Source organism: Epinephelus lanceolatus, chromosome 15 (genome assembly GCF_041903045.1).
Source record: "Epinephelus lanceolatus isolate andai-2023 chromosome 15, ASM4190304v1, whole genome shotgun sequence".
Classification (NCBI taxonomy): domain Eukaryota; kingdom Metazoa; phylum Chordata; class Actinopteri; order Perciformes; family Serranidae; genus Epinephelus; species Epinephelus lanceolatus.
This window is the reverse complement of record NC_135748.1, coordinates 41,708,300-41,721,827: the sequence shown is the minus strand read 5'-3', so window position 1 is coordinate 41,721,827 and position 13,528 is coordinate 41,708,300. Positions and strand designations below refer to the sequence as shown.

Here is a 13,528-nt window from a genome sequence, read left to right as displayed (position 1 = left end):
AACCGGAGGAAAGGATGAAGCTGGCAATATTCTGTATTTTTCTTAGTATCAAAAATTTAAAAAAAAAATCTAAACCAACCATGTCTGTGCTCACATGCTCATTAAAGATTCTGTATGTACCAGACATTATCTTTTGTTAAATTGCTAATGGGTGAATATGTTGCTATGTAACTTTAACTGAAATTTTGCCCAACTTTTTTGATTTCCTTTGAAGCCCGTGGACTGATTTTTAGGTGAAGGATTTAGGGCCGAATTTTCCAGTAAAATCCAGAGGATGTGATGTTTGAGTGCCTCTAGGGTTGCAATGGTATGAGATTTTAAAGATATGATAACAGTCTCCGAAAATATCTCCATTTCACAGTATCATGGTATTACAGAATTATTATAATTATTATCAGTCAAAATGACCCTTCAAGGAATTTAAACAGAAGGGTTATTTTGACATTATATTACTATAATTGAAACATTTTTTAATGGAAGTTCCAGTAAAGTCTCCCTTTTGAAAAATACTAAAAAAAAAAGTCTGAGATTCTCCGTCAAGCATCTTTTTTTTTAGTAAAGTAGATGAGCAAATGTACACCGTAAATTTTAATACCATGGTACACCTTGAAACCAGTATATTGTTGCAACCCTACTTGCTTCTCTTCAGCTCTGCTACAGTCCCAAACGTGTGCAACAATAGCTAACGTTAGCTAAGACATGGAGTCCGCCAACATCAACAAATAACTGACAAACACCACAACACAGTCCACACATGCTGTGTTTCCATTATAGCAGTGGCAGCCTGACGGAGACAAACCTTCACTAAGCGCCATGTAGTTACTTGAATTTAGCCTGGGGAGGTAGTGTCCTGGCGGTGGTGAGTGAGGCGGACAGGCTGTGCTGGCTAATATTTGTCTCATTTGTGGTCTGATTACCAGTAAATCCATCAAATTCAGTGTCTCATATCATAATTTTACTGCCCCCGGTGTTGAAAGAAATTCTAACATCAGAGGAAGCACTGACATGTTAATTATACTGTGATATTGTGGTTTTAGCTGCCTAGTGTTAGCTAACGTTAGCTTGCTTGAATTGCTAGCTAAATAAGGTAGAAAAATACTGTCTTGGGTTATTCACGTCATTTAATTCATCCACACCCCAGGGTTGATCTTGCTGGTAAATTAGCTATTTTACCATTTGCAAATGACATTTTCAGCTAACGTTACAAAACAACCAACACCAGATCAATACAGCATAGCTTAGTTACAGCTAGCTGGCTAACGTTAGCTTGCTTGCTCACCAACATTTACCGCTAGTGGTTATGCTGGTTAGCAAACTTGCCAAATGATTCCCTCAGCTAATGTGATACATGACGCTAACTCATGTATTATGACAAATGGCGCTGATTTAGTCAACAATAAATTATGTACAAATCGCTAGAGTGAAGCATTACCGGCGAACAACCTAACAATAACCCGAACTAAGTTTAGCCAGCTAGCTGAAACTTAGCTACTCTACATGGTTGCTTGTAACATCAGCTGATAAAGTAATTTATGAACAGTACTCTACGTAATATGATGGAGCCAATGGTCCAAATGAAACACAGATGGTAACGTTATTCTAAATATGACTGTTATTCATTTTCCAGCATTCTGTCAACATGATGATGGTCAGTCACAATCAGTCTGGTGTTTGTCACTGTTTTGGTCGATGCCAAGGTGATTTCTGAAATTTTCTGAAAGTTGCATACAGATTAAACAAGGGCATTGTAGTTTCTTCATACCAGTCCTCCATACACTATCCTGCTGCCATAAATATTTACGAGAAGATTAATTGTGTATTCCGCCACGGCTGAAAGTAGTCCCAAAAAACTTTACTATTTAGTCCTGTTTGAGTAATGTTTCCTTCAAACTACAGTGACGACCTGTTTCAGGAAATTACTGGGCCTTATTAAAAAAAACTCAAGCAATGTTTTTTAAAAATTTACATCACTTCAGGGACGGACTACCAGGCTTCTACGAAAAATAAATAACTAGAGAATACAGAATAAAGCCAGCCTTATCTTTCAGGGAAGAAATATGTAACTGTAAAAAGTACTTCCTTTGCAAAGCATGAAAAACTTGCAGTAGCAGTTTGCACAGAAAGTGGGTTTGGAAAACAGACAGCATGAAGTTACCATTCACAGGCTTCAGATAAAAACAGACAAACTGTGAAGAGAAATGAGAAGTTATTTGAACAGAACTCGTCCCGAAGCCACCTCAACCATGGCAAAAAGTGAATCAAATGAATTAAACACCGTGAACAAGTAGTGCCGACATTATTACACCAATAAAACCACTAAAAAAACAGTAAAGACCATGAAGGCGGAAACAGGGTGAAGGTGGAAAAGAACAGATGGGTAAAGGCGTTGACGATGAGGTCCTTGAAGTCGGGGGTCAAAGTTCAGATTGTATGAGCAGAGAAGCAGCACCTGTGAAGAAGGCATGAGCAGAGCGGAGCAGCTGAGAGCGACGCGATCTGCAGCGGAGGACGCCGAGTCAAGACGATCGACGACAACAGACGACAGACACGAGTGCCCGTTTCTTGTTTGTCTCGTTAGAATCATTAATGCATTAATATCTGTCTGTTTGCATCCTTAGTGTTTTTGTCCCGAGACAGCGACGTCCGGATGTGCTGAGTCGCAAAAGTTTTCTACTGCGTTAGAGACCAAAATTAATCTTTAGTATGAAAAACAGAGTTTGTTTTTGACCGATGCCACGTTGCACCTCTTGAAGGTTTGGACTTCCGACCCTCTCCTCAGTCTGGGTGAGAGTCTACTTTGCAAACCTCAAGTGCCCTTTGTCTTTTTTTTCTTGAAGTTCAGGGTCAGAGAGGCTCAAAGTTTAAATCCACTGCTTAATTTTTTTTTTCTTTTCTTCAGGTGGCCGTCAGCTGACAGTTCCCACCAAAACAAACTCAGTCTGGTTCACAGCTGCAGACCTGGGATCAGAAGTGCTTAAATATCTCTACGGTTTATCCATTTTAGGTACAAGATGGGTGGAGTTTTCCATAGAGATTGTCTGGCAGAGGGTCGAGAGGAATCCCAATATTCAATTTATATCACATCTCAGACTATTTTAGATACCTGCAGGCAGTTATGCCCGTCCATCTGGACCACTGAGCACTTTAAAACAAATGCTAGTTATTCAAGGTTCCTGAAGATTCAGATTTATTTTCAAATTTTAATTTACTTTGATGGCTTTCATATAATTTCTACTAAGGGACACCAAGTAGGCCATATTAGAGGCCATACACATGGCAGGTGTGCTCAAAAGCCAGAGCGATGCCTTCATGGAGCCCAAGCTTTCCCAAACACCTATTTTTCAAGGCGCAATAGCCACACTCTGAGATAAAAAGAGTTTAACTTTTGAAAGGCAGCAGCACGCACCGCATGTCATGTGACAAGGACGGACCAACCACAGCCAGGAGATATCTTTCCCCTGTTATGTAAATATCAGTCTGTGATAAATATGGAGAAGTTGATGGTTTTAGTGCAGGGCTACCCACGGAGAACATTTTAGGTGTAACAGACACAAGAAACAACGGCTGGAAGAAGATCAGCTCTGCACTCAGGACTTTTGGTAAATAGGCTGTGATACGGTGCTTGTTATGGTCGCTTAGCAAACTCAGACACAACCTGCCTCTGCGCTCTGTACAGAGTTGGCTCAACAGTAGCACCCAGCGCCTGACCTCTCATTTTCCAGGTGATCAAAGTCACACCATGTCTACAGGCCCTTAAAACATAGGCGGAATTTTTGCACAACAGAAATCTGCATAAATAAATTAGATGCTCAGAATTTCAAATCATAGTAAACATGTAGTTGTACAGTTTTCTTCTTCGACCCATTTCTAGATCTGTGCAGGAACCCTGATGAGCACTTCTTTACCCAGATCTGCAGCACATCGTTGTTTCACAGCACCAGTTGCTAAAACTTGGGCTGGTAAAGGGCGACACGTCCGCTGAGGCAGCCCGAGGCCAGCTGGCAGTGCGTTGGGGAGAACTTGGTGGTGAGCACCACGTCGCTGTGTGAGTAGATGGAGCGGATCTCCCTGAGGCAGCTGGTCTGGACGGGCAGGCAGTCGGCCAACTCGCCGCAGCTCTCATCGAAGGCCAGCAGGCGGACACCGTAGCCATACGGGGAGCAGATGAGTCGTCCGTCCGGGCTGAAGCAAAGCTCTTTGATGTAGCCCCTGCCCACGTTGGCCTCCTCGATGTAGTGGGTGAGGCGGAGGGAGCAGCGGGGGGACACCAGCGGGCGGGTGGGCGCTCCTTCCTGGAACTCGTACACACACGTCCACTGCAGAGAAGATGGAGACACAGGGTTAGATGAAGTCACTTACTGGAGGCTGAAACTATCAATCATGCTGGTGTCGTCACTAAAGAGACACCTGACGTTGGTCTGTGACCCACAGTGACATCAACCAAACATTAGTGGCTTTCTGCTTGTGATGAGACAACTCACAAACTGCACTGGAGGCAAACTCTAAATAAATGGTATTGTTTTTAAAAACGTCTGGTCTCATATTTTGTTCACAGTGGCAGTGTTGTTGATGGTTTTTGGATCCACAGGGACGATCTGAGTGGGTCCCCAGTAAAAATTATGTTTTTGACAAACTAGTGTCAAAGTTTGATGTTTTCTGGTTCTAATTACAGCTGTTCACGTATCTTGAAAATGTATCTGAAAGTTAAATAAAATCCCAAATCTGAAAACTTTATTTACAAAACCACAACCTGTATATGTATCTTTGTGTACAGTCTACTAGGGGTGGGGGAAAATAATTGATACAGCCAAGTATCAATATACATTATTAACTTTTGCAAATACAAATTTTAATACAACTTTTGGTCCTAGAACAATTAAATTAGTTGCTTTTTCAGTCCACTAGATGGTGCTGGTGTTTTTTTCCCTGGTGAGGTCAGCAGAGGTCTCAGTCTGCAGCATTTGGCAGGAAGTTCATCAAAACAAAGATGGAGGCACCGGAGAAGGAAAACGTCTGGACTTATTTTGGATCTTTTAACACAGAAGGAAAGGAGGACTTGGATATGACAATTGTGATTTACAAGCAGTGTCATATGAGAGTAAAATACTTTGGGAATACTACAAACATGAGAGATAATACATCCAGAGATAGCATTAGCCGCTGACGGCAAAGCTAACGCTTAACCCGTTCAGCCTAAAAGTCAACCAACACTGGACACACTTAGCTTGACACAACTACCATCCAACTGTGTGAGAGCCAAGAAAATAACACAGTCCCTCACCTACTTCCTGTGCAAAGATCTGCGTCCATACAGCGCTGTTGAAACCAAGGCTTTTGTTACATGCTAATAACACGTGAACCCAGGTATGTGACTCGCCAGGGACCTCCTCCTTAGAATAGTTGATAAACTAGTCATTAGATTAATCGACAAATCAAAAAAGAATTGCTACATTATACTAAAAAATCTAACTTACGTGCAGCCCTAATAAAAACCTGTTTTTATACCAACCAAAATTGTAATAATCTTTACTTTTCTTTTATTAAACGCTTCCTGATTTAAAAGATAATAATTTTACTGTGTATTTTATCAAGGCAAAGTTTTTAAATGGCTGCTTGTGTTTAGACAATTGTGAACTTTTATTTCTTTTCTTAAAAAAACAAAGAGAGCTTTGTAATAAGACATGATTATAGAAGGTATTTTGGAAAGCAAGTATAAAAATACACTGTGCAGTCAGAGTGCAGTTATAGTCTAAGTGATGACGATGATGCAGATCTTACAGCGCACCAGCAAAGGTGATAAATTACCTCACTGATCAAGAAGCATTAAAGATATTTGACTTTGCTTCAGATCTTTAAAACATGAGGATGGAGACATGCAGTGAGTCACAATAAACTAAATTTAAGACCATATCCATAAACAAGCTCAGAGATGAGAGGTGTCTCTCACCTCCTGGTCGTCCATGTTGCTGGAGCATCGGATGAGCGTGGCCCAGCCTTTCGGATGGAGCTGCAGAGAGGTGATGCAGTTCCCTCGGTCTCTCTCTCCGGGGATCTCTGGAGTCAAAACCTCCAGACTGTTTCTGGGAGAAAGACCTGCGAGAGCAGAGGTGAGAGATTACATTATCGTCTTCATCTTAATTACTCTGGCAGAACCTCAGATGACATCTGTTATCGCTTTCACACACTGATCGCCTCTGACCTTCACGTGGAGGGTGGATCTTGCTGGAGTCGTTTCCCTGGCGAGGAGTTCCAGCTGACCTGGACGCTGACGTGCCTCCATCTGCAGAATCACAACAGGTTCAAAAGTCACTCTCTGTAGTCTGTAATATAACAGTAACGTCCTTGTCACTATTAGTCAGCAAGATATACTCATCATAAATAACCAGGGCCATAATTCATTTGTGCAGTGGCGACAGATTCTACATATTAAATTTTCAGTTTTGCACGGAGGTCGGGTATGGTGCCTGCGGAGTGGCAGACGAGGGTGGTGGTTCCTACTTCCTAAAGTGGACTGGAGAGTGTGCTTCAGTTATCGGGGTATCACACTGCTCAGCCTCCGTAGGAAAGTCAAATTCAAACCTCAGACTCAGGAGGAGCAATGTGGATTCCATCATGGTCATAGAACAGAGAAACAGCTCTTTACTCTCACAGGGCTGCGGGAGGGGTCATGGCAGTTTGCCCATCCAGTCTACATCTGTTTTGTGGACTTAGAGAGGCTAACGACTGCGTCCCTTGGCGAGTCCTGTGAAGGCACTGCGGGAACACTACAAGCCATCCTGTCCTTTTATGACCAAACTGAGAGTTGTGTCCGCATACTTGACAAATACGTTGTCAGTGGGTGTTGGCGTGCTCCAGGATTGTCCCTTGTCTCTGATCCTGTTTGTGATTTTCATGGACAGGATCTCGAGGTGCAGCTGGGGGAGGAAGGGGTCTGGTTTGGGGACCTCAGAATTGCATCTCTGCTCTTTGCAGATGATGTGGTTCTGTTGGCTTCATCACACCGTGACCTCCAGCATGACCTGGGACGGTTTGCAGCTGAGTGTGAAGCAGTCGACAGGCCATGGTTCTCTATCGGAAACCGGTGGACTGCCCCTCCTGGGTTGGGAGTGAGTTACTGCCTCAAGTGAAGGGGTTCTAGTGTTTCAGTGTCTTGTTCATGTGTGAGGGTAGTATGGAGCATAAGATGGACTGATGGCTTGGTGCTGCATCTGCAGTGATGCGGGTGCTGTGCCGGAAGGAGAAGCTTTTGATCTATTGGTCCATCTATGTCCCAACCCTCACCTATGGTCATGAGTTTTGGGTAATAGCTGAAAGAATGAGATCGTAGATACAAGCGACCGAAATGAGTTTCCTCCGTGGGGTGTCTGGGCTCAGCCTTAGAGATAGGGGGAGGAGTCAGACATCTGGAGGGAGCTCAGAGTAGAGCCGCTGCTCCTTCACAAAGAAAGGGGTCAGTTGAGGTGGTTCAACATCTGATCAGGATCCTCGTGGGTGCCTCCCATTTGAGAGGCATGTCCCACTGGTAGGAGGCCCCGGGGTGGATCCATAACACGCTGGAGGGATTATATATCTCATCTGGCCTGGGAACACCTCGGGGTCCCCCAAGAGGAGCTGGAAAGCGTCACTTGGCAGAGGGACATCTTTAGTGCTTTGCTCAGCCTGCGGCCCCCGCAACCTGGCCCCAGATAAGCCGTTGAAAATTAATCAACATCAGAAGAGACGAAGAAGTAATCTGTACTGTAACAGTTTTTACCTGATGAAGAACAAAAGCTCAATTACAAGAGCATCAAAATTGTTGCTTAATATGATGGATTATTGCAACTGCTTTGGCAATCGGCAATCGGTGTAAGCTTCCCAGAAAGGAATTACCTCAGTGAAAATAATTAGAATAAAAAACCCCAGATAATATGGAGAAGGAAAAACCATGAAAAAATTGTGAGAACAAAAAAATGGATAAAAACTGAGTGGAATTATTGTATGGAAAATGGACAGATATTTTTTTTTTTAGCGTTTAATACTGAGGCTGTAATCTGACCTGAGCTGAGGGGCGTCCGTCGTGCTCGCAGCATGCGGTAGCTGCCCACCTCGAGGGACTGGGTGAGGTCCAGGTCGTGGAGGATGAGCAGATACCCTGAGGAAGTGGAGATGAGCATCTTGGAACAGTCGGGCGTCAGACGCATCCTCATCAGGTAACGAGTGTGGAAGAACTTTTTGTGCGGGCAGCCGTCCTCTGTAAACCTGCACGGTAAGGACAGTTAAACAACACTTAAAGCAGCAGATTAGATAATGTGAAAATACCTGGGGGCCAGCTGCTTCTCACTTAATACAGGTTATTAAAAAATAACACACACATGACACAAATGCAACAGTTTCATCTTTAAGTGATAAAGTATTTAACTTTGCATTGCTCCTGAAGGCAGCAGCCCTCACCTCTGACTTCATGCTTTGCTGTGCCCACGTCTGCTACCTTACAGGAAATATTTGGTGTACAGTAACTGTTTGTTTGCTTGTTTACTGTCTGTTTATGCCATCATGAGGTGCTTCATCATGCTCAAGTCACCAATATCATCTGAATAATATATTATATTTTGAGAGACAAGCCAACCCAGAACAGGTCACCAGACTATCACAGGGCTGACACATAGAGACAGACAACCATTCACACTCACATTCACACCTACGGACAATTTAGAGTCACCAATTAACCTGCATGTCTTTGGACTGTGGGAGGAAACAAAGCGTTGTATATGGGCGTTTCTCTCTCTCTCTCTCTCACACACACACACACACACACACACACACACACCTGTTAGTGTCCCACGTGATGACGTTTCCGTCGAAGCCAGATGTGACAAGGAGCCGAGTGTTGGTGTCGTACTCGATGTTCTTCACCCAGCTGGCGTGGCCGTGCAATGAGCACACCTTTGAATTCAGCTTACGGAGATCCCATAATGCAATGGTGGTGTCGTCAGAGCAGGTGGCAAACAAACGATTGTCCAAAAACCTGCAGGAGACAGACAGTCAGGGGAAAAACTTAATCCAGCATTCTCTGCAGACATGAATCAAGACAGCAGCTACTTTTTACTGGTCTCTTCATAATATCCTGATCAGGAGCTTCATCTGACGATGATGTAAGCATCATGTTGCTGCTCTGAAGCCTTTTATGTGTCACTGCTTTGAGCTCTCGTTTCCTGTCTTCAGTTTGAGATGCAGGATGCTGTGTGCTTTAAAAACCTTCTCTGGATGATTTAAATTAGAAAAACGGCACCTTATGTTGTTGACGCAGTCCTCGTGGGCCTCCGTCAGGGTTTTGATGTGTCTGGATGAGATGGGATCAAACAGCAGGACCTCAGTCTGCTCGCAGGCCACAGTCAGCACAGACCTGAGCAGAACAGACAAATCAGACTCGTGAGGAAGGAAGAGTTGATCTCTTTGGCTAGTTTATAAAAGAATGTCTGCTTTTCAACACACAAACAGCTCCAACAGTGACCACAAGAATTAAATATCTAAAAATGTTGTAGAAATATAAACAGGAAAATATCTCAGCATCTACACAAGGGTATCACTTTGTGATGAAAACAAGTGGAGACATAAAGGCCCAGAAGAAAAAAAAATGTTTAAGTGATGTCATGTGGTGATCGGTATGAGGTCAGGGTAGGTTGAAAAAAAAATGGTGCATCAAAAGAACATAGCCTCGGCTACTACCAAGGATGCAAGTTTAGTTTCAACACTGGAGGGGCCTCATATTAAGCAGGGGTCTGTGGGTCGTCCCCTGTGTCACCGGCCAAGGGGGACTGGTAGAATTTTACCTACTAAAATAATATTTTGCCTTTTGTGTCACATAAACATTTGTTTCAGTACGGGTCATTGTGATAATAAGGTATTATGTTGAATACAAACTTAGGGTCAAGGCAAGAGCTAAATTTGAAGCTAAATGCTGCCGACTGCTGTCGCCCACTTTCCAGGTGCAGCGCAGTTCATCTGTAACGAGCCTAATAACAGGAGAGAAGCAGCAGAGCATCGCGCAGGTATAAGTAAAAAATTAAAGTTGCAGTACAGACTAAAAAGTGAATACATTTTAGGAAAATGGGAAAACAGCATGTGCTCCTCGTAGCTGCTGATGACATGCGCCAGCCAGTGCTTTGCCCTTGGCTCCCCAGTTCAACTGCCCAAAAGATAATTTTTTGGCTTTGTTGCCTTTATTAGATGGAAACTCAAGTGCAAAATGGCAACTGCTCCACCAGGTGAGCCAGTGGGCACCCCTGATAACAAACATTTACCTGCCAGTGTGGTGGATAGCCCTGAGATTTACTTGCCTAACAGAAAATCTACCTGAATTTGGCACGTGATGGGTTTTAATTTCAGACCCAGGTCGTCCCCTCAGGAAAGTCTGAGTGAGTGAGCGCCAAACAAAATGAAAACATAATGGAATATAATGCAGTGAGGCTCTCAGGCAGTCTGTATCGCTTTCAAATATGTATTCTTCTGTAGATCAACTTTTCTTATTAAATGTTTTCCTTGCTGAGTCAACACATGTAGGCATCATTTACTCTTCAGTCCTCTTTTGTTTGGGAACGTAACCTTGTTAAAATGTTCATGCGGCTCCCATTCATGTCAATGACACATTCATTAATTTTGATAAATCAATAACATGACAGACCCCATGATGTAGAGCCTGAGATGTTTTCTACAACAACACTTCATTGTGCAGGGTGAGTGTGCGTCAAGTGCTGCTGTAACAATGAGCCCACAAACAAAGTCGACCCAGACTGGACACAGCTTGACCTGGTTTCACTGCAGGATTAACATCCTACATCTGCTGTCTGCTCACTCAGAGGCTTAAAGCCTGCGTGGAGTCAGTGCATGTGCTCACTGTCAGTTTACACATGCACAGGTTTTGTTTCCGGAAATTCAAGAGCTTCAAGCTGTCATGACAGTTTCTAATTAAATCCTTACAACATTAACACCAATAACTGGCTTCCCTGCATGAAGTGATCCCTGGATATAAGGGACTGTTCTTTACTTATGCAGTGAAGGGGTGGTGCAAAAAGGGGAGGCATGTGAAATAATTTTCTAAGCACTGGGGAGGGACTTTTTTTATTTTGGCTTAGGGGAAGGGCACACAAATTTTAATGGCTATATTCTGTATGTATTTTACCGCCAAATTTTAAGACATTTTTCTTTTAAAATCACCAAAATGACTCCATGTATAACAGCCAGAAAATGTAAAAACAGAAATTATAGTTTGATTTTCACATTTTCAACGGTCCTTGGACACATCACGTCAGCAAATGGAGAAAACAGTGACGTTCAGGAACTTCTTACCCTCAGAGCAGAGGACGAGATCAACCGCAAATTAACAGTGATGGTAAATGATTGTTATTGACGTGTGATGTCATTGTTATTGTTTATAAAGAGCTGCTGATGCATATTTTATATGTCACACTTGAGGCCGGCGCTGTTGTATTACAGGTCACGCCCGTCACACCTCTTGATTCCGCGATGCCATCATGTTGTCTAAAGTTACACACTGAAACAACATGATGCCACTGTTGCTTGGTTCTGTGTAAAAATGCAAAACAGTAATAAAGAGGGGACTTCATAGTGGCTCTATTTCTAAAGAAAACATGCCGCAATGCTTTCTTTAAAAATCCCTAAAATTACACCATTTATCACAGTTTGAAACTGTAAATTAGAAATTAATGTTGGATTTTCAAATTTCTGACGGTCCTTGGACACATCATGTGCGAGGAACACTTCCATCAATTAAAAAAATAAACTGTTTGCACCAATGGGCTGTTATTTATCAGAGGACGGGTGGCTTGGGTGTGACTTCAATTTTTTGCTCCAAATATTTTCCCTTGACCCTCCCTGAATGACTGGAGGAAAATCCATGACCCTCCCTCCACCATAAATGAGTTATTAGATTTTTAAAACTTACCCTTTGGTGTTTGAAAGGTAAAAGTTGAGGATGAAATCCTGGAGCTGAAAAAAGCCTCAGTTTTTCCACTCTTGTCGTGCAAACCTTTATTTTAGGCCAAATTTTAAGTAAAATTAAGCTTAAATATCTTAAGCTCACATTTGTTTGTTTTTTTCCTGACAGAAGCATTCGCTCCATATGTTGTGTCTCAGGACCGTCACAAATTTGAAAATACAACAATAATTTCTGTTTCTACAGTTTCCAGCTGATAATTGGTGTCATATTACTGCTTTTTAAAAACCACGTATTTTTTCAAAAATAAAATAAATACAAAATACAACCATTTACCGTTGTATGCCCCTCCCTTAATACAAAATAGAAAACACAAGTCCCTTCCCAGTGCTTAAAATATTATATGACATGCCTCTCCTGTTTTGCCACCCCCTTCTCTCTTATAAATAACAAACAGTCCCTAACTAAGTGAAAAACTGAGGCTTTTTCAACTCCAGGATTTCATCTACAACTTTTACCTTTCAAACATCTGTAGGGGAGTTTTAAAAATCTAATAACTCGAGGGGTTATGGATTTTCCTCCAGTCACACAGGGAGGGTCAAGGAAAAATATCTGTAGCCTCGGGGAGGGTAGAACAAATAAAGTGTCACTCCTGCCACCCTCCTCCTCTGATAGTAAAGAACAGTCCCTTAGGACTCCAGACAGATGAATGGGGATGGATCTGATGATGCAATTCAAGCACTTTCCAGGCAGTTTACCCTTCAGAGCACTGTTTCACATTTTAAATACCCTCCAGAACAGTGTGAACCCTGTGAACATGACCTCTGGGTGAAAGACCTGACACAGAGGTGCTGTCTTACCCGTCCGGGGAGTACTCCAGGTTGAACACCGCTCCGTGGGTCTGAGTGCTCAGGTTGACAGACTCTGCAGCCGGGTTCATGGAGCAGTACAGACTGGTCATTGTCCTGAAGTTCTCCCGGGCTGGGTCCACAAACACTCCCCGTCTTATAGTCCTGCTCTGCAGCCATGAAAACAGGCTGTTCCCCCTGCGGCTGTCGGCGCTGGAGCCCTCGCCGCTCCCTGTCTGCGGCGCGGCGACCGGTTCGCAGCAGGGCTCTCGCTCCTCCGACCTCGCGCTGCGCTCCGGCCTGCTCCCGCCGCTCCCCGGCGGTGACGGAGAAACCCTTGGAGCGATGTCATCCTCCACGTCCGAGTCGTCGATGTCGGGGTCCTCCTCTTTGTCGGAGGCGCTGCCGCTGTTGGGCCTGTCCTGCGACTCGTCTGCGTCCTCGCTGTCGCTCTGGTGCTCCGAGCTCATTGTCGCTTCTCCAGCGGCCACACAGCCGTCTGTGTGTCGGGCCGCGGCGTCTCGGCTCTGCGGCGAAAGGCTGCCTGACTCCGGTCACCTACCGAGCATGAACCGTGCCTCCCTTCAGCCGTTTATGACGCCATGGCGGTGGGTTTTAGCTGCACAGGTGACGTTACACAAATTATATTTTGTCAGACTTGGCAGCTCCTCGTCCGCGCGCGTCAACACAAACACGGTTAGCTTAAATGCTACCGGAAGAGAACCGATGTAGCCTTCAAAATAAACGT

General features: G+C 43.7%; 1 protein-coding gene across 1 annotated transcript; it reads right to left on the bottom strand.

Moving 5' to 3' along the window:
* Positions 1-2,407: 2,407 nt before the first annotated feature.
* Positions 2,408-13,494, bottom strand: wdr32 (WD repeat domain 32). The gene is made up of 7 exons (XM_033642845.2): positions 12,793-13,494; positions 9,269-9,382; positions 8,807-9,004; positions 8,036-8,238; positions 6,200-6,280; positions 5,948-6,093; positions 2,408-4,316 (listed from the first exon to the last, which is right to left on the bottom strand). The coding sequence occupies exons 1-7, from the start codon at positions 13,248-13,250 to the stop codon at positions 3,945-3,947; spliced, it is 1,572 nt and encodes a 523-aa protein (XP_033498736.1). The 5' UTR covers positions 13,251-13,494; the 3' UTR covers positions 2,408-3,944.
* Between the last annotated feature and the right edge of the window lie 34 nt (positions 13,495-13,528).